Raw genomic sequence first — 22,737 nt, 5'->3', positions numbered from 1 at the left:
TCTGGAGGATTATGACTCCCCGTTAAGTTATCGCTCGCCCTATTAAGTTGCTGATTGGTTCAGGCAGTCTTTGTAAAGGCGGGAAGAGAGGAGAAGGAAGACGGAATGTCGGATAATGCTGGCCCTGCCACAGGCTGCCACTGACCTCAGGTTCCCTAAAGCAAACTTTTAAACCAAATAACTCGCAACGACAGAGGTAATTTTAAAGAACGATTTCATTAAACGTTGCCAGGGCAACAGTTCCCTTTTAATAATAAAAAAAAAAGGCAATCAGCAGGTCAGATCTAAAAGAAACGGGGGCGTTCATTGTTATATATATATATATATATATATATATAAATAAAATCTGCCATGGTGTTTTGTTTTTGTTTTTTTAATAAAAAACCCATCGTCTCATCGTAAACATCCAGACTCTGGCGCAGGCGTGGATGTCGTGGCAGCCTCTGGGGTCACTGAACACCGGATCTGGAAGGGTTTTTTTTTTTTTTTTTAAATGGCCCATTTCTCAGTCCGAGTCTCCACGTTGTGGACGAGGCCTTCTCCCAGAATCCGGAAGTCTTCTAAGATGGCTTCCACGTTGGGGATCATCACAGGGGGGCTGCTGTCCTTGTCCATTACCCTTCCGTTTGCGTTGGTCGTCTGCAAGAAAAAGGAACGAAAACTAGAGGCGTTTCCCCGCGAATGACGTATATATACGTACAACCCATCTCATCCACCCGGCAGTGAAAGCAGCCATTCATATAACATATTAAATATTACATGATTTGCATAATGGCTCCTCCCTACTGTGATGCCCCGCCCCTTCACAGAAAGCTGTGAGTTTTGCATTTATTTTTTTTCACATGGGGTCAATTTTGGGGGCTTTATCAGAATTTGGTTAAAGGCAAAGCGTGACGAGACAGTAAAAAGGTGATTATCTAATTAGAGCAGGCACTGGGGGCGCATGTACAACTCAGAGGCTTTTTATAGTGCTCCAAACCGTGCACAATTAACACTTTTATTGCTGAATGCTGGGTGGCGTAGAGCTTCACACAACGTGCATCCGTCGCCCATTTCTCCTGCTGTAAAGACTCAAACCTTTATCAGTCGTTGGTCTCGTCTGAGATTCAGGAGCCGTATGTCTATCCCATGCATGTTTAATACCCTCACTGTATTACCCTCTACCACTTCTGCTGGGAGGCTGTTCCACTTATCTACTACCCTCAGTAAAGTAACAGATTTCATTCTGCATTATGCTCCAAGTCTACTCACTTTGAATGGCTGCGGCTCGAAGCTTGATGGCTTCCATAGAACTCCAATCACTTCCCCTCCGTGGGAGTCGTAGAAAAACAGAGCAAATTCTTCATAGGCCTCCTGTAAGAGATCAGTCATTACTTTCAAAACATGGAAATAAACCCTGGAAGATCTGAAGCTTGAATAGCAGAAAACCAGAATTTAAGTTTTTTTTTATCTTATGGTGATATACTATTGGTGTCTGCGCAGCGGACTTAGTAACGTGTGCAAAATGTGTGTTTTGTTTCATGTTGTCCAATGAACTCCTTTAATTTGCAGCGGCGACCATTGTATGCGGTTAATCGATATACGGGTGACAGCCTCACACCCAGCTAAAAATATTTTTAAAAACTGGCACTGGCAAAAGTTTGGGGTCACTCAGCTGTTCTCATAGAAAACAAGGAAATTAGCCTTTTAAACTAAAACTTGGGAGTGATAAAGGGCCATTGGAACACGGGAGTGATGGGAGTGATAAAGGGCCGTTGGAACACGGGCGTGATGGGAGTGATAAAGGGCCATTGGAACACGGGAGTGATGGGAGTGATAAAGGGACATTGGAACACAGGAGTGATGGGAGTGATAAAGGGCCGTTGGGACACAGGAGTGATGGGAGTGATAAAGGGCCATTGGAACACAGGAGTGATGGGAGTGATAAAGGGCCATTGGAACACAGGATTGATGGGAATGTTTCCAGCTACAATAGTCATTTACAACATTAACCCTGTCTGCGCTGGATTTCTGATCCTTTTCATGTTATTTTAATGGACAAAATTGGCTTTTCAAAAAAACAAAAAAATAATAAAATAAAAGACGGGACCTCCCTTAGCCCAGATTAATTTTGTTATTTTCTAGGTAGTATCGCTCACAGAATGGTGATTTATTTTAAAATGTTAGCTTTCGTTTGTTGACAGCTCTATTCTTGCAGTATTCTGTTGGTGTTTTCCCCGTTATCTGCCCCAAAGCAACCAGACAACCCCAGCGACTCCTTATCGTGCTGCCTTCTGTCTCGGGTGGAAGGCAGTCCATTGAAAGTCAAGCTAGAAAGGACTCCATGATTACCTAGAATTCTGTCCTTTAGCCATTAAGACAAAGATGAATATAACCATAAACGATTATATTATGTATTTGTTATCAGGTCAGTATGCAGATCCTTACTCTGAGCTCGTTGAGGTATAACTGGACAGGGTCATAATCCACCACTGGGAAGAAGAGGTCCTTGACAGGAGCGTCGCTTTTCAGCACGCCCCGCACAAAGGACTTCAGCGGGGTGTCCAGCGCCTCCCGGTGGCGAGGAATCTGCTTGGGATTCAGGCGAATCAAAACATCGTACAGGTTCAGCGACGGCCGGAAAATCATCTAAAGAAGACAGAAAGAGAGCATGAAGATATTAAGCGCCATTCTCGGCATCGGATCAACTGGAAAGTCCCCGAAAGTAATGAAAACAAACAGGATTTCTACGAGATTTACAGGACAGCTTATCCCCAGCTCCCCGCGCACCTGCCTGCAAGCGGAGGGTCGGGGGCCGCTAGGCACGGCATAACCGGTGCGCTAAACTAGTTCCAGGCTCAAATAATACAAATGTGTAACCAAACCGGTGTGAGCGCGCTGCACATACAGCGTACACAAAAACCAAACGCTGTCTGCGCTCCTCACCCCAATAAAGTGGCAACAAATATATAAACATAATATAAACGAGAGGTTTTGGTTATATGAATTGGCCAAAGCATAATTAAGCTCACCCGCCACGTCAAGGCACACTCTCAATAGGGCGAGAACCGACTCTCACCTCCTACATAGTGGGCACACAAAGCAGTTTATAGGGCTACCAAAACCTTATTAATGTGTTTTATTATATATATGTATATATAATATACACACACACACACACATATATATATATATATATATATATATACACACACACACATATATATATATATATCACACACCATGGGTCGGGTTGTTGTGTATATTATATACACACACGGACTATACATGTATTATTATTTAATGCTTTGTTTCGACATCTACATGAAGAATATCTAGTCTGACATCATATTTCCCCCTAACAAAGCCATAGCCAGGGAACTTCTTCTTCCTCCATTTCCCATGATCCCTCAGGGCAGGCTGCATCAGGATGCTCCCGTCAGCCCAAGCAGGAAGTTGTCAGCCGCTTCCTGTTCCCTCCCCATGTCAGCCCAAGCAGGAAGTTGTAAACCACTTCCTGCCTCAGCCCAAGCTCATTGATTTATTTATACATTATACAGGGGCCAGTCACTGATTTAAACTATACATTATACAGGGGCCAGTCACTGATTCAAACTATACATTATACAGGGGCCAGTCACTGATTTATCTATACATTATGCAGGGGCCAGTCACTGATTCAAACTATACATTATACAGGGGCCAGTCACTGATTTATCTATACATTATACAGGGGGCCGGCTCGCTGATTTATCTATACATTATACAGGGGGCCGGCTCGCTGATTTATCTATACATTATACAGGGGCCAGTCACTGATTTAAACTATACATTATACAGGGGCCAGTCACTGATTTAAACTATACATTATACAGGGGCCAGTCACTGATTTAAACTATACATTATACAGGGGCCAGTCACTGATTTATCTATACATTATACAGGGGGCCGGCTCGACGATTTATCTATACATTATACAGGGGGCAGGCTCGCTGATTTATCTATACATTATACAGGGGGCCGGCTCGCTGATTTATCTATACATTATACAGGGGGCCGGCTCACTTATTTATCTTACATTATACAGGGACCGCTCGCTGATTTTTCTATACATTATACTATGCATTATATCAGCTAAGACATGCGTTAAAGCGCACACAGTGGCCGGAGCGTAGCTTAGATCTGTTGTTTACAGAGTGCATTGCGCTGGCAGAGAATGCGGGCCCGTCACCCGATCAGCTGGCACCGCAAGGCTCTGATCGGGAGGCAGATTAGGGCAAGGAGCGGCGTTCTGCGGATTGTCGTTTAAAGGCCAACTCCCAGCGATTGGTTCTGGTTGACCTGAGATGGAGCGCAAGCACAATAAGTGCTATTTGTTACAGTGAGCTGCAGCTTCTACCCAAGTCTTTAATATGCATGGGGGGGTTAATAATGTACATTAACCCGAGATGCCACCTCCTACCTCACAGACCTCTGCAGCAAAACTCTGCAAAGGTAAAGCCGTGATATTTTTGAAAAGGTTGGTTAAAAAAATACAATGAAAAAAAATTACCCTACGGGGTGCAGACAGAGTAAGTGGCAGACATGTAAATACACGGGCCCCAAAACATGGGCCGGGGCCAAGAAACTGTACTTTCCACCACCCTACCCGCCTCCAGAACATCTCTCCTGTCTCTACACGGGACGTTATTTGAAACAGCAGAAGACACATAATATGAATAATAATTATATATATTTATAATAAATACTAATATAATATGAGTATGAATAACACAATGAATAATTCTAATTATATATATATAATAAATGTATACGCTCAATGTTTTTATTTAAATTTCATGACCGCATACCTGCATTATAGCAATACTGTGCGAGGTCTCTGTAGAGAGTGCCCACAGCGCCCTCTGCTGGAGGTAATAGGGTAACACCTACCCTCGGCGATATAGTATAATTTACTTGTAATATTTCCAGCCAACAGACAAAACAGCCCAAGACATAGGCAAGAGATTAGTGGGAATCTGCCACCCTGCTGCAGCCACCACAAAATCACATTCATTCAATCCAGTGGCCCCCTGGACTCCACGCTTGTGGCACCGAGCAATGTTTTGGAACCAGACATCTGAGGAGCAAACAATCAGCAGGTAGTCCATGTTCCAAGAACTCCCTGTCCGAGTTCTAAATTCTATCGGGTTCCGGTTGTATATTTGGGTACAGGACGGAGTTCTACGCTTCCGCTGACGCTTAAAACAGCCAATATTTTAACCCTTTCGCGCCCACATGCCACCATTTACGTGTTAATGTAACCGACGTATAATGATAAAACACTGATTTGTGCGCTTCAGATTTCCCACCAGGACTATTGCAACCCCGTGTAATGGAGCTTTCGGGTAACTTCCCCCGTGGCTTGTTTGGCCGATGCCACTTCACTCTCTCTCTGGCCCCCTTAAACCCTGTGAGGTTACATCTATCAGCCCAACTAAATAGTTATCTTAACCCAAAGCCTCGGGAAAAGAACCTCGTTAAAATAACTGTACTGAACCAACCGGAAAAACGATTAGAGCCTCGCAGCATCGGCGCGCGGAGTATTTTTGGCATCGGGCATCGTTTAGGCGCACGCCGCGTTCCATTACCTCTGAGCCCACATTCACGACCCATAAGACACCCGTGGAACGCCCACTCACCTTTATGTTGTGTTCTTCCAGTGGGTCCATAAGCTGCTTTTCCAGAACTCGCAGAGACTCCACAGAGAGAAGAATGAGGCGCTGTAGGATCTGTGGAGAGGCGAAAGAGTCCGTGTCAAGGGTAAGCGTTCACCAAAAACGTACAAAAGGCATCGGAAGACCACGTCTACAGCACAGATCTCCCATTAATGAGTACGACCTCATGCAAGAAACTCTCAACATAGTGTTCTGCGGGGGAAGTGCAGTAAAGATCCGGAATCCACTGCATGTGAAGCTCAAGAAACAGCAAGCATTACGACCCCGAGAAACCGGAGAAAGGCTAAAGTAACATTTTATTTTTGTGGAACCTTCATATAATTATTATTACTACTATTTTTTATTTATTTTTTTAAACAAAATGCTAAATCATATTAAATAGAATTAAAACTGAATTCAAAAAACTACTTAAAAAATGTGAAATGAAATCTGATTAAAAAAAAAAAAAAAGAAAAAGATTGTTAATTAAATAATAATTAAGAAAATTTTAATTGTTTAATACACGTGCCAGGGTTCAATCCTGAAATCAGCCATAACAGGATAACGTATTGGGGGTGCAGGAAGGCAGCCCTGACGCCTCTGTACATGCGCAAGGAAACCGGTAGCGGTGCTGCTTAACAGTCGAGGCTGTAGTGTTTTCAAACACAACTAACTTTATTTAAAGAACACCATCAGTGCCTTTAATACAATTAAATAGCAAGGTACAGCCCGAGAGAAGACAGCTTTTGATAGGCCCGCATTGTCTCCCTATCTATGACATCAACACCAGGCGCCATATGCAAATGAAGACTTATTTGCATGCGGTGCCACAAACCGATGTCACCATTTTATTTCTTTTGATTTCTGAAACTCTAAAGGTTTGTTAGAAGTTGTTCTGTTGACTGTACATGCACAGAGGGGTTGTTTTTAGCGTTCCAATGGCTGTGGTGGGACATAAGCCAAGTCCTCGCACGGGCTTGTCTGGAGCACGGTTGTTTTTCGCTGTAATTGTCAGCGAGGTTACACGGTTCCGCTCGCACCTTTTGGATGAAGACGGATCGCTGCCCTCCAGGCGAATCCCTTCACGCTTTTCTGATCTCTCTCTTCGGTTCTTAAATAAAGATAAGTTGGCAGCGATTCGGCAGCCGAGCCTCCGCACGCCCTGCTGTTATTTGGCATCAGGTGCTAAAACTATCGGGCACTTTCTTAGATTCAGGAGCCGTATGCCTATCCCGTGCGTGTTTAAATACACCCCCCCCGCCGTATTACCCTCTACCACCTACCGCACCAAAGGGGGCAGAATATGACACCCACCACCTCCACCCCAGAGCGGTAAAGCCTAGAATATATGTTTTCGGGGCGCATTGAAGGAAGCTGCTTCTCGACTCTCTTTCTGCAAAACCTTCTTTCTTCGTCTGTCTGAGCCTCCATGCATCACGCGTTCCCAGGGTAGTTTCCCGGGGGTTGAATCCGGCCCCCGGCAGAGCCGTGACCTGCCGGATCGCCTAGTGTGCCAGACTGCCGCCTGCTCCTTCAAATGTTTGCGTGTATACATATTATATATATATATACACATACACACACACATACATACATACACGTTAAACCACCCCCTACCTGCGCGGACGGCTGCTTCCTGGTCCACACGGAGTCCTTCCTCTCCCTGGGGGTAGCGATGAACATAACCGGGAGCTGCATGCGCGACGACACAAAATCATTCTGAATTTCTGTAAAGTCCGTACCTAAAGAAGACGGAAAACAAGAGGGGATTCTTTAAATTAAAAAAAAAATAAAAAAAAACAACATTGATGTCTAGATTATAAAAACTCAAGTTTTAACGGTTTAAGGTTCCTCCGGAAAGCCCTGACTCTTCAAAGCGGACTTAAAGCGATCCCACGTTCTACTTTATTACGTCATTATTATTATATAATTATATACATATATATCATAACATATTATAAAATGATATCTATATATACACATATATATTATATAATAACGTTATATATTTATGTATCATAATGTTGCTATATAATTATATACATATATATCATAACATAAAATTACATCTGTGTGTATGAGATTTCCTAAATTCTAAAAAGAATAAACAGGAGGTAAAATATCAACGTCCAGACGGCCCCGAGGGGCAGCTTATCTGCCGGCCAGTACTGATAGGCCCGGTGGGGGAGGGGGGGGCTGGTGGGCTATGGTTTAAAGAAAAACATTTCCAGCCAATGACAAGAGCCCCAAATTCTGATACGAACAGAGTGTTGAAATGGTGTCAAAACCGCCAAATTTCTAATAAAACCGCAATTTAAGGAATCCAGGAACGCAGCCTTGGTGTTTAAAGGAGTACCAAGGAAACTGCGAGAGCCGACACACAGAAGAGATGGTAATTATTTAGAATTTTGGTTGTCCCTTCCAGCACATTTGCTTCGGTTTAAGAACGTCTTCTGGAATGAGAGAAGGGCGACGACGGGTCAGCGGATTTAGGCAAACACTCACCCTTTAAGTCTCTGTTCAGATTCACTATCAGGGGGCTGTTCTTCCAATCAAAAGTCGCCAAAAGGTGAAGGAAGCGCAAGAATCCCACCTGAGGGGAGCTGCAAAAAAAATAACATATTATAGCAGTCCGCTGATTTATAAGAAACCCAAAGTCCTGGAGACAATAAAGCCGTTGAGTTAATCAGCGCCCAGGGCTTTTTTTTTTTTTTTTTTTTTAACCTTTGACATCCCAGCCGAAAATCCGACCCTCGCCGACACTACTTATTTTGAGAAGGTATAGGATCTTAAAGGCTCTAACTCAGAAGTCCCCTGCTTGCCAGGGCCAATATGTCCCTTTCCATTTAAAAGGTGTGAGGGTCCCCCCAGGCGTTAGGATGCAGACCCCCGTAATCTGAGATACATTTTCTAATCTAAAAGTGAAAGAGCTTTTCCCGCTAGGACTTTTTGAATAGCGGACGGCGTTATACGAGACCCCGGCGGGTACCTGGGGGCGCTGAACGGAGCAGGGTGCAGAAACAGGTGAGCAACCAACAGATCCACGCATTCCTCGGAGAAGCTGCTCCCCAAGAGCTGACAGTTAATCCAGCGCTTGGCCAGACGAGACGTGCCCCCAAAGGCTGGGTGCTGCTGATGGAGTCTGCGGGGGGGGGGGGCAGAGAACGTGATTAGGCATGCAAAGAAACACTCACTACCGATCAAAAGTTTGGGGTCACTGAGCTCTTTTCATGGGAAAACAAGAATATTTCTGGCTGTAACATAATTACAAAAGGGTTTCCTAACCATCAATTAGCCTTTTAAACCTAAACTTGGATCAGCGAACACAACGTGCCATTGGAACACAGGAGTGATGGGAGTGATAAAGGGCCATTGGAACACAGGAGTGATGGGAGTGATAAAGGGCCAATGAAACACAGGAGTGATGGGAGTGATAAAGGGCCATTGGAACACAGGAGTGATGGGAGTGATAAAGGGCCATTGGAACACAGGAGTGATGGGAGTGATAAAGGGCCATTGGAACACAGGAGTGATGGGAGTGATAAAGGGCCATTGGAACACAGGAGTGATGGGAGTGATAAAGGGCCATTGGAACACAGGAGTGATGGGAGTGATAAAGGGCCATTGGAACACAGGAGTGATGGGAGTGATAAAGGGCCATTGGAACACAGGAGTGATGGGAGTGATAAAGGGCCATTGGAACACAGGAGTGATGGGAGTGATAAAGGGCCCGTGTACGCCTAAGAAAAGATTCCATTCCGCTGGATTTCTGATCCATTTCATGTTATTTTAACGGACAAAATCTGCTTTTCTTTTAAAAACAAGGAAATTTCTAAGTGAGCCCTAACTGTTGAGCGGCACTCATCTAAACATAAAACAGATCTTTATATTGTCAAACAAGATACAGTCCAAAAAACCGTACCCGTGTAACGTGCTGGTCAGGTGCGGCAAGTGGAGCGTCTCCAGCTCAAGCTGCCGGGATTCCTCCGTCTCCTGTGACTTCAGCATCCCCTCCGGCGTGACGAACTCCTTTATGTACTGAGGCTCCCGGTGATAAGCGACGTGCACACGAAACACGTAACCGTCCTGCAACACGAATACAAAGACGGTCAGACCAGAGGAGGAAAGACAGAGGAAAGACAGAGGAAAGACAGAGGAAAGACAGAGGAAAGACAGAGGAAAGACAGAGGAAAGACAGAGGAAAGACAGAGGAAAGACAGAGGAAAGACAGAGGAAAGACAGAGGAAAGACAGACAGAGGAAAGACATTTATTGGGGAATCATCTCAATCACAGCTTTTAACACAATATATGAGAATTGCATTATATTTATTTTTCAATTCATTTTGGGGAATATTTATTTTAACGCAGGATCGGGGGAGGACGTCACTGGAAGTTCCCGCTCGTAGACGGAAGCGTCGGGATTTGTATTCTATTTATATCAGATTTTCCATCCTAACTTCTCTCCTCTCACGATGTTATATGACAAAAAGGGAAAATATTGAGGAAGTAAAATTGAATTTGCATAATTCTTTCTTCCATTTCACAGGGAATATGTATATTATATATATTGTGGTAAAGTGTATGGGAAAGTGGTGGATGGGGTGTATATCCCACCCGGTTTTCTCAGCCAGGCACGGTAGCAGACATCCAGGAGGATACAGGCTGCTTTAGCAGAGCGTAGTCTGCTAGGGCTCTTTTGTTAAAGTTACATGGGCTGGATTACTTGGACTGGAGGACAGGTTGGAAGCGGGAGAGCTCCAGTCCACACCCCTAGTCCACTACGGGTTTTCCTTACTCCCAGGGGTCCTCAGGTGAGGCTTCCTATGCTTATTATTGGGGAGGAAGCCTTAAAAGAGAGGGCTGTTAGGTATGCAGGGGGTAGGAGAGACAAGGAGCAGCTACAGCCAGCGCTGCAGCCCACCAGGTATGAAGCTTTCCCTATGGACAACTTGTTATTTTGCTTGGTGCCAGACCTTAGGCCTGTAGTGGGATAGAGAGGGATCCTGATGTTTAGTTAGAGCCGGCCAGGCTTAGAGTTTGATTTGTTTGCAAGGTGCTCTGCGCCTAAATCATTTAAATAAACCCCCTCTCGAACTTTTGAAACCTGCTGCCTGTGTGAATACTGTCATTGCCGCCCCATGTGTGAGATGTTCCCTACAGTATATATATATACACACACAGACACACACACACACATTAAAATGTGCTATTCCATTCATTCTGCTGTAAAAAGCACAATAACTAAATGCAGCACCAGAATCTGCTGAAAGCTAAAACCTCATCCCCAAAATAAAGCTGTAACTATGTAGATTTTTCAGGGAACACTTAAATGTCACATGACACAAAAGCAGGCACCGATAGGCTGAAAAAGCTTCTTAGATGTGTCAGTTTTCTATCATCGGAGGAAGGAATAAGATGACAGTATTAGCTTAGCTCCCTCTATAAGGAAGCTGTAACGGCGTGGGGCCCGGAGCCGCGTGGGGCCCGGAGCCGCCCGGTCTCACCTTGTAGACATCGGTGAAGGCGGCCGTCACTTTACACGGCAGATCGTGCTGGGCTCTCAGCAGCTCCGCCAGACGGATCTGAAATGCGGCTTTCACCCTCTTAATGGCGTCTTTATCCTGCGGCCATTTCCCGCTGCCTTCCATGTGACAGATCACTGCCGGGGAGAGACGCGGACGCCGTCAGAAACCAGAGGCACGCCAAGGACCCAAAATATCCAAACAGCCCCCAAACGTAGATCCGAACACAGCGGCCCCAAATAGAGAGGATATATTAATGATTCACCTTTCACCGGAGAGATGTATGCAGGACACGGCTTGTCTTCCAAGGGGACGAGACACTTCTTATCCTTCAACACTTTGTAGAAGGACCACTCGGGTTTCACCGGAACAGAAGGGAACACCTGTCAAAAGGTAAAACAATAATATATATATATATATATATATATATATATATATATATATATATATAATATATACATACACACATACATATACACACACACCGTCCAACGGCTGCCCCCACTTGACACCAGGGAGTCTGGTGCACGGAGGCCAAGTCTAGGGATGCATCGGTAAGTTGGGGGCATAAGGCAAACAGGGGGGCAGAGTAGCATATGGGGGGGTATAAGGCCTTCCTGGGGGGGGGGGGGGGCGAATAGCAAGCCATGGGGCAGATTGGCAAATAAAAGGAAATAAAAACAAAACAAAAAAATGAATTTTTCTCAGTTTTTATTAAAATATGAAAACATTTTTCCATGTGAATATTTACTAATAAAACTTCAACTCAAATTTGGGGGAGGAGTCTTATAATCGAGCAGATACAGTATTTATATATTTAACAAAAACAATACAACGTATAACGAATATATAATTTACAGATACAATAACCGGCGCTGAATCCGGCGATCACTCACGTCCGTGTAGCGGAGGGCCGGGTGGGTTCCTTGGACAGAGGTCACAGTAAGCGGAAGGTCCTCCAGATTCCAGAGCTTTCTGCTCAGATCATCGTAAGACTGTACAATGCTGACCATGTGCTCCTCGCCCGTCCCGGCCTGAAACAACCAGAACAATCAGCCAGGGCTCAATTCTACACTTTAACAGAGGGGACGCTGTATAACGGTATAACTTCCACAAGATCCTGTCAAAAATTGTACGAATGGGGTCTATATCGCCCACTGTGTTACCCCCCCCCCCCCACTCCTTACCTCTCTGCCCCTGACAAGGACGCAATCCAGCAAATTACCAGCGTAGGCGACGCACGATTCGGGAACGTCAGCGTGTCTGAAAACGGAACAACAAGCGTGAAGGGACCGCGCGTTTCACACTTCGGCACTTAATCTTAAGTATTAGACCGCACATAACAGACAAATACCCACTTGTACAGCGCCGTGGAATATGATGGCGCTACATAGAAGAAATAAGAATAAAATGCACAGAATTCAAGAAAATTTTATCCAAGTGATGTCATTTGTACTGATATATTACAGCGGAAGAAATAAATCAGTACAAAAAAAATATGAATATGAATAATACCTTAATTATTAGACTGAAAATTATAACAAAAAAATTCAATACTCTCAACAACACAAATCTAGTTATAATAAAAATAATTATTTATCCGGAGCAAAAGCCTCAGGGCGAGCGGTTTTTAAATCCATAAACGCCACTTATTGGTGATTTGGTAACAATATATTTATAATTTCCCGATATACGCAGAAACGCCGGCAGAACGCGGGACTCACAGGCCCAGTAAGTGTTTCACGACGAGCTCCGGGATCCGCCGTTTCTCCTGGAGGTTGCTTCCCGGCCAGACCACCGCTTCGCAGATCGAGCCGTCCTGGAAGCGACGCAGCTCCGACTTCTCGCCCCAGAACTTGCGGAACTCCGCGGCCTGGAGAAACAAAACGCTGCCGATTAAGGATCCGGCGCCGATTTAGGATTATTTTATTTTTTTTTTAAGCAGGGGTTAATACGGGTTACCGTGGTAACAGTACACAGCAGCTTTGGCGCCAGGATTTTAAAGGTCTGTAAGAGCGACTCTACTGGTCGCCGGCAGGGGGCTCCTCTGCCATCAGCCAATGAAGGCCAGCTGCCCTTCTGGCGCGATCCAATGGATTCCCGTTAACCCTTTGCTATACTCCGAAGACTTATAGATAAGCTAGAGGCAGTGGCTTGTATGGGGGAAGGGACCACGGAGATATTTCTTAAGACGAACATGAAAAACGACGATTCTTCGCGTACGTTTACCCGCCACCATATAAATTTATTTAGTATTCGGTTTGAGCAACGAAGACGCAACTCGAATACGAACGCACAAGTCTAGAAATAAAATTATTCAAGCAATATAAAAGAAGCAGGAGACTCACCTCCGGGCTGTCCGCTGCCGGCCCCTTTTCCAGTACACTGCTATAGAACTCCGTGGTTAGCAAGAGGCCTACGGAGAGCTGACCGACGTCCTTGTGCTTGCGAGGATCGTCCCCTACGGACCACTGGAAAGAGAGCAACGTCATCGATTAGACGCAAAGCAGCGGGAGGGCAACCTCGGCTTAAAGGCGAACGTCCACGACGGGGCCCGCGGGTTACCTCCGGCGTCTGCGGCAGCGCGTGGGACAGCAGAGCCACCCTCTTGTCCAGTCCCTGGTTTAACACGGACAGGAGGAACGGCAGCGCAGCCGACACGTAATCGCCTCCCCGGTCCATCAGCTCGTTCAGCAGCTTCATCTTTTTGCAGGCTTCCTGCAGCTGGGCGACGCGGGTCAGGCTGGAGGGAGAGAAGGTGGGTAACCGGGGGTCCTTTCCACACCAAACTATAGGAGCATAGAGCCCAGGAGGTTCTCTTCTCGCACACAGGTTCCGAGCGACGGAGGCCACCAGGGCTCAGATACGATTTATGTTTTGCATACATATGAATTTTGGTAATTTTATAAAAATAAAAAAAAAAACACAACAACTTCTCCACTTTCCGTGGATAGGGGGAGGTGGTTTTGCAGGCACTCACTGAAAGACATGATCGAACGTCCTGATGAAAGGCTTGGAAACCATGAGGAGGAGGTGGAATCCATCGATGGTCGCGTCGTCCAAAGTCTTCAGAGACTCCTGAGCCTCAAACTGGATCTGAAGATAAAGAAGGAAGGGTCCTTAAAAGGGGCTTCTTATCCAAGAGCGCGGGGGGTAGGAAGGTTTTAAAACGTTGATATATTGCGATATTGTAGACGAGGCCATTAAACGGCCGTCATCGGGAGCTGCCACCTGTTCTAAAGCACCTCACCTGTCTGTACGTGGCGGCCGTCATGTCGGCACATAGATTCACGAGTCCCAACGGGTCCACAAACACAACCTCAAAGGCTTGTTGAAAATCGGCAAGCGATGGCTGGAAAATAAGACATAGGAACGTTATTACTACATCAGAACATCAACAGGAAAGCAACATATGGTTCAACCCAACCGGTAAAACACGGAGGAGCGCGAGAGTAGAGCCAGTCCCTACGTCCCTGCCTTGGGGGTCTCTGTATGCAGCTTGGTTAGCACCCCCTTAACTTGGCTCGTCTTGCCTTTAGCCTCATAAATACTTCAAGCATCGGTCTGTAACGCGATGGGACTTCCGCCACCTTAATGATCTACCCATCCGCGCAAACGTCAAAGATGCTTGACGCGGATCGCAAGAACGCCAGGAATAACACGTCGGCTTTAGAGGGGCAGTTCTTAGAACTTAGATTATACTTTGTATCGCAAAACTAGAATTGTTGAGACTAAGCCTTCCTGAATAAACCCGTGGTAAACCTCTCCGGACCCTCGCCGGGTGTCTTCATTATCCGTCTGGGGGTCTCATCATTTAAGGGTTCGCGATACGTAGTTACCAGCTCCCCGGTCATCCGGAGACCTCCAGTATACGCAGTGCGGACGTTTAACTGAATATCACTCACCAGGGAATGGTCGGAGCCGCTGGACATCGCTATCCCGTTAACGGTCAAATCCGTGGCGGCTGCAGAAACAGACGAGACAAGCAGGAAGAAAATAAGACTTTCACCCGCAGGGCTTGGATCCATAAAGGATGTTCTGGTTTAAGACAAAATTCACCTCCCTGTTAACAAATATCTCCCCAAACCATTCCCTCCGCTAGCGGTCTGCTCCCGCTCCTCCGTCACGCGCTTACGGGAACGATTTACTTTGTCGTATCAGAACCAGCTCCAGCTTAATAGACCTAAGCGCTACCTTTTTTTGATCCAATGTCAATGTATATTTGCCGTACCGGCACGGCATTGTCCCTCATAAAGCTCTGCACTGTGGGATTTGCTCTTTAAAGCTAAGTAATCAATGTAAGGAAAAGCTTTTTCTTTTTTTTAAAGTTAAAAATTGGTTAAAAAGTGCAACAATGTCAGAAACATTTCCTATCATCTGGAAGTATATTAGCATTATATATATATCAGGGCTTGACAAATTTGTTGTGAATCTCGGCGCCAGCTAAAAAAGTTAGGAGCCAGGATTTTTTTAAACTAACAGTTGGTCAGGAGGGATCCGATCATCAGCCCACTTACTAAACTCACAGCGTTTGACCTGGAAGCACCCTGGACTTTCAGCTCAGTGCTGTTTTTTTTTTTTTTATTATTATTTTATTTCATATTTTTTTGATATATATATCATATATTTATTTATTTTTTTTATTATTTTTTTTTTTAACTCTTTCGATGCTGATGTTCCATTGAAGCACAGCATTGACTGATATTTAGTCCCCACAAACTTGTGGGGACAAATGTTAACCCCTGAAATGCCACGAATGTGTTATACACAATTGTGGAATAGAAGGGGTTAACGCAGCACTGTCACTCTCATGGAGCGATCAGGCAGCAGGGGGGTGTTGGGGCTGCTCTCCACACTCATGTGTGCCTCTGGCAGCTGGGACGCAATTACTGGTCTATAGAGCAGCCATTGCAGGGAGGGAGTCTCTGATGACTGCTGTAGGCTTCCATGCCTACAGGAATCATCAAAGGGCTTGTGGGGGGACTCGTTTTTGCTGTTGCTGGTCTGCCTGGGCTTCCAGGCAGGCCACCAGCAGCAGAGCCCCGTACAAAACGGGAATTAACCCCTAAAATGCCGCGATCACAGCATTGAAGGGTTAACGCTGCCCTGTCGCTCTCATGGAGCGATCAGGCAGCAGGGGGGTGTTGGGTCAGGTCCCCACACTTGTGTGGGGAACCAATCAACACACAACCCCCTTCCCTGAAGCTGCCTGCGGCAGCTGAAAACACTATTGCAGGTTTTCAGCCTACAGGATCACTCCGTGGGATCTCAGGCTCGGGCTCTGAGTGGCTGTGCTGTCTGCCCACACTCCTGGGCAGACAGCAGCAGCGCCCCCGCTGACAAATTCCTAGGCGCCAGGACAAAATTCGGAGTCGCCATGGTGACCTGGCGCCTGGGATTTGTCGAGCCCTGATAGATATATATATATGCATTTATACAGCACCAGTAATTTAAGGTCTGTACCAAAAACAGGATTAAATAAATGACACTACAAAGAGCATTTGACAAAGTAAAACATCAGACACAGAGTGTGGCACCTAAGCTTACAATTTAGAGACGCACGGAATATGCCGAGACAGCGGTTTCAGAACTCACCCAGAAACTGCAGGGTGTTCCTCAGGACCTGGTAGCCACTCATAACTTTGTTAATCTTATTTTTGGAAAGCAAATAGGCCACCAGCATTGACACCATGAAGCCATTGAAGCTGCCGCGACCCTAGAAGAAAACAGAAGCAGCAGCACATTTTAAGAGGGTAACGTCCAGAGAAGAGGTTCTAAAACAAACCAGGTACCTCCTGGACAGACCTCTGCTGGATCTTACATTGATATATTACTTAAAAAAATGATTTTCTGTCCTACTCATGACAAACAGTCCTCGGCAAAATCCACACTCAAAATGTTTAAACAAAACGTAAATAAATATTTATACTTTTTTAGGTGAATAGTCTTACCTTGTCCAGCTGCCGCTGGCGAAGCCAGACCTTGAGGATGGCGATCCCGTCCTTCATGCCGGGGAAGTCCGTGGCACAGCTAGACAGGTGGTGAAGGTGATGCTCCATGGCCAAGTCGGAGAGGATGGCCGTGTTGTAATGAGGGGTGGCAGGCTCCATGGGCCCTGCGGAATTTAACGAAAACACTGATTCTTGGCTCTGAAGGATTTACGCCAAATAATAAAATTGAACGAAAAGACGGTGGGAAGGAATATGTCCTGTACCGGAAGCTTATGGCCCATTGCTGGACACGGAACCCATAAAGCCCCTTTGCCAGGCCAAAACGTACCCTCTTTGTCACAATGCTGCTCCGTGAACCAGGCTGTTCTTACATTGTTCTTGTTGGGGAACAGACGACTGGCCTTGAAGACCCCAGGCGGTGGGCAGACATGGATACGGACTGTTACCAGCTTCTCATCTTTACCTGGTGGCCATAAGACAGAGAGCAGTGATGAGTAATCGTTACCTGGACAGTGAATATTTAACACAAGTGGGACAATCCAAAGTACTAGTAGTAGCATTGAGAAACACAACTCCCCTAAGCATGCTATTACTTTTTAAATGATTTTTAATAGTGAAAGAATGTTTAACCCCGCCCCCCCCCCCCAAAAAAAATATATATATATATTTAGTAGCATCATGTAGTACACCAAACAGCCACTAGATGTCAGTAGACCACCCAACACAGTAATAAGCATTCCTGTAGTTTACCAAACATCCACTAGATGTCAGTATAACTTCACATAGCGCCAGCAGGTTCCGTAGCGCTGTTACAATCAGAGGCTGTAAAGACAGTCAGGGCGGTGAGGAAATTTGTTAAAGGGTCCTTACGTTACCACAACTCACCGTGAGGCCGGAGTAAAAGGATGGGTTTCAGGTGGTTGCTGTTCATGTAGGAAAACTTCACGCTGCCAAAAAGCTCATTATCTGCGAGATGCGCAGCAATGTGGGCCAAGTAGAGCGCTCGCTTCCGGAAGTAACGCTGGTTCAGGTTATCTTTCTCCTGGAGAATTTCCTGTAGAGAACGGCACAAAAGAGGTTACCGCGCGCCGGCAGATCATACGGCAGCAACCGCTTCCACGGTAACCGGCAGCATTTCAGTGACGGGCAAACCAGTCACCATACTCCTAATTAACCATTACAAGTTATTCCCCATTAAAGGGTTAATTATACGGAGATAATTGTGAACTCTCAGGATTGCCTAAAACGCTATTATCAGAGCGAGGCTGTTACCCGCGGCAGGGTCAGCGCCAAATCCACATTGATCTCCGGCTTGATGCAGGTCCCCAGCAGGTAGCTGCCGACTACTTTGATGGAGGAGGGGCGCTGAAAGCGAAACCTGCCCTTCACTCTGTACGGGATCTGCAGGATGGGGACCTTCACGGACTTGGGGAGCCAGGACTGGTCCGTGAGCTGCGAGAAAGGAACAGCTTCATTAGAACGACTTCCCTGGGAGATGAACTATAACGGCACACAGATATAAAATAATGACCCCCCCAGCAAGGTATGCAGCGATACACCACAACCCCCCCTCCCCGAATGATATGCAGCATTACACTACCCCTCCCCCCAGCACGGTATGCAGCGATACACCACAACCCCCCCAAACGGTACGCAGCAATACACAACAACCCCCCCCTCCCCGAATGATATGCAGCAATAGGATACCCCCCCCCCCCCGAACTGGATCAGAGATTTGCTGCTACCGGAGCTTCCAGCTGATCACAAAACAATTACTTATATAGATTGTATAGGTTATACAGGTTATAGGGGATATACAGATTCTATAGGATAGGTTATAAATTATAGGGAATATATAGATTCTATAGGTTATAGGGGTTATATAGGTTTTAGGGAATATATAGATTATTTAGGTTATAGGGGGGATATATAGATTAGATTATACAGGTTATAGGCGCTATATAGGTTATACAGATTATATAGGTTATAGGCGCTCGTCTTCCCACTCACGTCTCGCTCCTGCGTCTCGGGGATTTCTCCCAGGAGGGAGTTGATTTGGTGCAAAAAACTATCAATGTTTTTCCTCCTCTTCTCCTTCAGCTTCACTTCTTGCAGCAGCTCCTCGATCTACAAAAAGAACGCAACCGGATTCCATCAACAGAGCGTCCGACACAGAAACACACTGCCGGCAGATCGGCCCCCGGCGGCCCCCGTCCTCCGCTGTAAAGACCTTAACCAGTCGTTGGTCGAAAATACTCTCTCCGACAGGCAGGCAGACCTCTCTCTCTCTCTCCCTCTTTTTCCGTCTCTCCCCCTGGCAGACCCCCCTGTCAAGAATTGAGCTACGAGGATTATTATTTGCCCCCCGTCACTCCCCCGCCGCCCCGGTACCTGCATGCGCAGAATGTTGGAATGAAACAGGTGCTCGGTCTCCTTCAGCCTGTTGAGCTCCTCGTTGGTGGGGGGTTTGTAGAGCTCAGCCTTGCTCAGTTTGACGGGTCTCAGAATATCCCCCGGGACAGATCCGCTTCCCGCTGCAGCTTTCTTCTCCCCCGCGGAGGCCCTCAGCATCATCCAGCTCCTCAGCTTCCTCCGACCGGATGCCCTCCTCATCCTCAACAGCTTTCTGTAAATAGACAGACAGACGTCGTCAGCCGGTAACTGAAAAAATCACTTCACAGAACCTGCCGGCAGGTCGGCCCCATCCGGCCCCCCGTTTGAGTAAAGACTCAAACCTTAATCAGTCGTCGGTCTCATCTTAGATTCAGGAGCCGTATGTCTATCCCATGCATGTTTTATACCCTCACTGTACTACCCTCTTCTGCTGGGAGGCCGTTGCACGTATCTACCACCCTATCTGTCTCTTGTAACTTCCCTCCTTCATGTATTTAAGTGTCTCTCCCCTGAGCCGGACACATTGTACCAGGCACATGAAGAAGAGACCTCTGAGGCCTCTGAAGCTTTCTTTGTAACGTAGGTCGACTAAAGACTCTACTTCCTCTGGGTTTATACAGCTGTACCCGTTTATTACTTATCGGTACCGGGCAGTACCCGGCCTCCGGTTCCGCTCACCAGTAACCCCTGGTAGTAATTAGCACCGTGGGGGTCGCAGTTGAAAAGTCACAATCGATTACAGTGCGTGGAATGCAGTGACTGATATCAATCAGCCTATTAACCAGTATACCCAGTAACCGCCACCAGCGGAACCTGCCTTCTCCCAGTCACCGGCCCCTCCCCCTGCCGGTACCTGTGCCGGTTCCCGGGCCTGACTCCGTTTCCTCTTCATCTCTCTAACCCTCTAAACACGTGGGACACGGGGCAGCCAGGCAGCAGGAACCCCGCCCACCATGAACTCTCTCATTGGACTGTGAAGCGGCGCACACCTGACGTCATCCCCTCGCCTCTGAGGTGGTGACAGAGAGAGAGCGGCCATGTTAGTTGTGGGCACTGTCAGGAAATGACGCACGGGAGAGGATATCCGCCATGGCGGTTTCTGGCAGCTGCGCCCACACTTCCGGTGTCGTGCATCATGTGACAGAGTATTGCTGTAACCTCTGAGGGATATGTCACGTGTCATACCTGCATACTGTCCCAGATTTCCTGAGAAATGACCTGAGACATAACATTTAACCTCTTTGCATCATCAAACTTTACATTGTAACAGGTTATTACTGTAACTGAGGGGGGCATTTAGAAGAAGAATAATGGGGTTTATTTGCCCCGTTTAATTTATAAAGCCGTTCTCTTGCTGTTTCTATACACATTATCGGGGCTTTTAGGGCTGTAGAACCCTGCGATACCCTCATACCCAGCAAACATTCTGACCTCCTGCACGCCCCACTTCCCCTGCAAAAATGGCCTGTGTCCCGCAATGGGAGCTCCCGAGTAGCCGGAGAGTTCCCAGGTACAGAGTGGCAAAGCGTGGCAGTTGGGAGGCATGGCAAGTGCGGGCTCATGTAGCATATCCAGCCGGCAGCCACGCGCTGCGGCACCTGATCTGCCGCTCCAGCCGGCGTTTGCCCCCCTGTGTCAGGTGGCCGGGGGGTATATGCAGCATCGCAAACATCATTCACTGAAACCTTTCCCAAAAGCAATCCTTTATTCTGTCTCATTCCTTTTTTGGGGGGAATGCTTAATTGTCACATGACACAACAGCAGCCGCTGATCATTACTGTCGTCGTTTAATGTTACATGCAAATGCGGAGCGCCGGCAGAGTCCATGGCGCTGCTCCATTCGGGGAGATTATAAAAGTAACATTAAGATTGGTGCAGGAGGAGAAGGCGGCCGCTGGGAGCCTAGACAGAAGAGGATAGGCTGTTGCCGTGGAAACCAAAATAAACCTATTAAAAGTTTGTGTTTCTGATGTGATTAAACAAAGGAATACGATAACCGATCTCCTGAGGTTTAATTAGCCGGCATCTCAGAGACCTCGGTGTTTTGTCTGCAGGATCCCGGGGGATTTTCGGCTGTTTGTTGCCGGCGGCGGTCTCGTGGGTTATATACCGCGAGGACGCAATTTCACAACCCCAAGAGCGGGTCTCGCTTTACAGCCTGCTGTGCACGGGGTCCTTTGATAAGTCACACACACACCCTAGCAACAACTCCCCCTAGTTACCAGCTTCCTGGCACTTGGAGTTTAATAACCATAAAAGTCAAAATAAAAATGCACTCATTATTTAACATTCCTTTAATGTAATAGCCACTACCACTTCTGCTGGGTGGCTGTTCCACGTATCCACCACCCTCTCAGTAAAGTAAAACTTCCTTCCATTCCATCTCAGCCTCTGACCCTCTAGTGTTAGATTCTGGTCTCTTGTTGTAACTTTTTCCTTCATGTAATTAAACGTCTCTCTTCCATCCCCTCCCCTCTCTTCCATCCCCTCCCCTCTCTTCTCTCCGCCATCCTCTCTCTCTTCTCTTTCCCATCTCCTCTCTCCCACCCTCTCTCTCTTCTCTTTCCCATCCCCTCTCTCTCTTCTCTCTCTCATTCCCTCTCTTTCTCTCTCTCTCTTCCACTCCTCTCTCTCTTCTCTCTCCCATCCCCTCCCTCTCTTCTGTCCTCCAGAGAGAATCTGCAGTCTGACAGCACGGGGTTAAGTATAAAGCAGTTCTGGCACTTGCTGGTAAGATTAGAGCGATTGCATCGTTGTTACCCCGTCGTGCCCCCTCCGTGTTGTAGAAGTTGCCCCGGATTGAGACACGGCGGGTGCTCTGTGTGCCCACAACAACTGCCAGACGCTCCCTCCCTGCGCATTCGGACGCGTCCAGGGGCCGGGAGGAGGAAGAAGGGAGCGGCTACCAGCGGAGGTAGGGGGGAAAATCACTTTATCTGCACCGACCCCCCCCCCCGGGGCCATGGGTAAGATCCTGGGTAGGGATTGGGATCCAATTGATCCTGGGATCTGTTTGTGACATTACAGGGAGCAGCTCAGCCCCCTCCCTTACAAAACCAGATCTTTTGATGTATTGATCAGTAACGCCAGAATCCCCGGAACGGCAACCCAGCAGCCGTGGCCATTAATCCAGACACCAGCAGACAGACCTTCCTTTTCCCAAAGTCCTGTCATCACCCGAGTCTCGGGTTACT

The 22,737-nt window shown here is 46.8% G+C and overlaps 1 protein-coding gene across 1 annotated transcript; it reads right to left on the bottom strand.

The window, feature by feature from the left end:
• Window positions 1-489: 489 nt before the first annotated feature.
• Window positions 490-20,726, bottom strand: LOC149276647 (nucleolar protein 6-like). The gene is made up of 26 exons (XM_089503423.1): window positions 20,533-20,726; window positions 19,541-19,775; window positions 19,160-19,276; window positions 18,422-18,601; window positions 18,035-18,203; window positions 17,478-17,612; window positions 17,150-17,313; window positions 16,794-16,914; window positions 15,104-15,162; window positions 14,449-14,550; window positions 14,179-14,294; window positions 13,764-13,941; window positions 13,547-13,669; window positions 12,923-13,071; window positions 12,386-12,461; window positions 12,095-12,232; window positions 11,464-11,581; window positions 11,181-11,335; window positions 9,598-9,761; window positions 8,665-8,817; window positions 8,181-8,278; window positions 7,293-7,417; window positions 5,661-5,750; window positions 2,428-2,628; window positions 1,252-1,353; window positions 490-639 (listed from the first exon to the last, which is right to left on the bottom strand). The coding sequence occupies exons 1-26, from the start codon at window positions 20,724-20,726 to the stop codon at window positions 490-492; spliced, it is 3,612 nt and encodes a 1,203-aa protein (XP_089359549.1).
• Window positions 20,727-22,737: the final 2,011 nt, after the last annotated feature.

Source organism: Sceloporus occidentalis, unplaced genomic scaffold (genome assembly GCF_023333645.1).
Source record: "Sceloporus occidentalis isolate IW3139 unplaced genomic scaffold, rSceOcc1.0.p SCAF_232, whole genome shotgun sequence".
In the NCBI taxonomy this organism is placed as follows: Eukaryota; Metazoa; Chordata; class Lepidosauria; order Squamata; family Phrynosomatidae; genus Sceloporus; species Sceloporus occidentalis.
The sequence above is the reverse complement of the archived record's forward strand: the minus strand, read 5'-3'. Positions and strand labels throughout refer to the sequence as shown.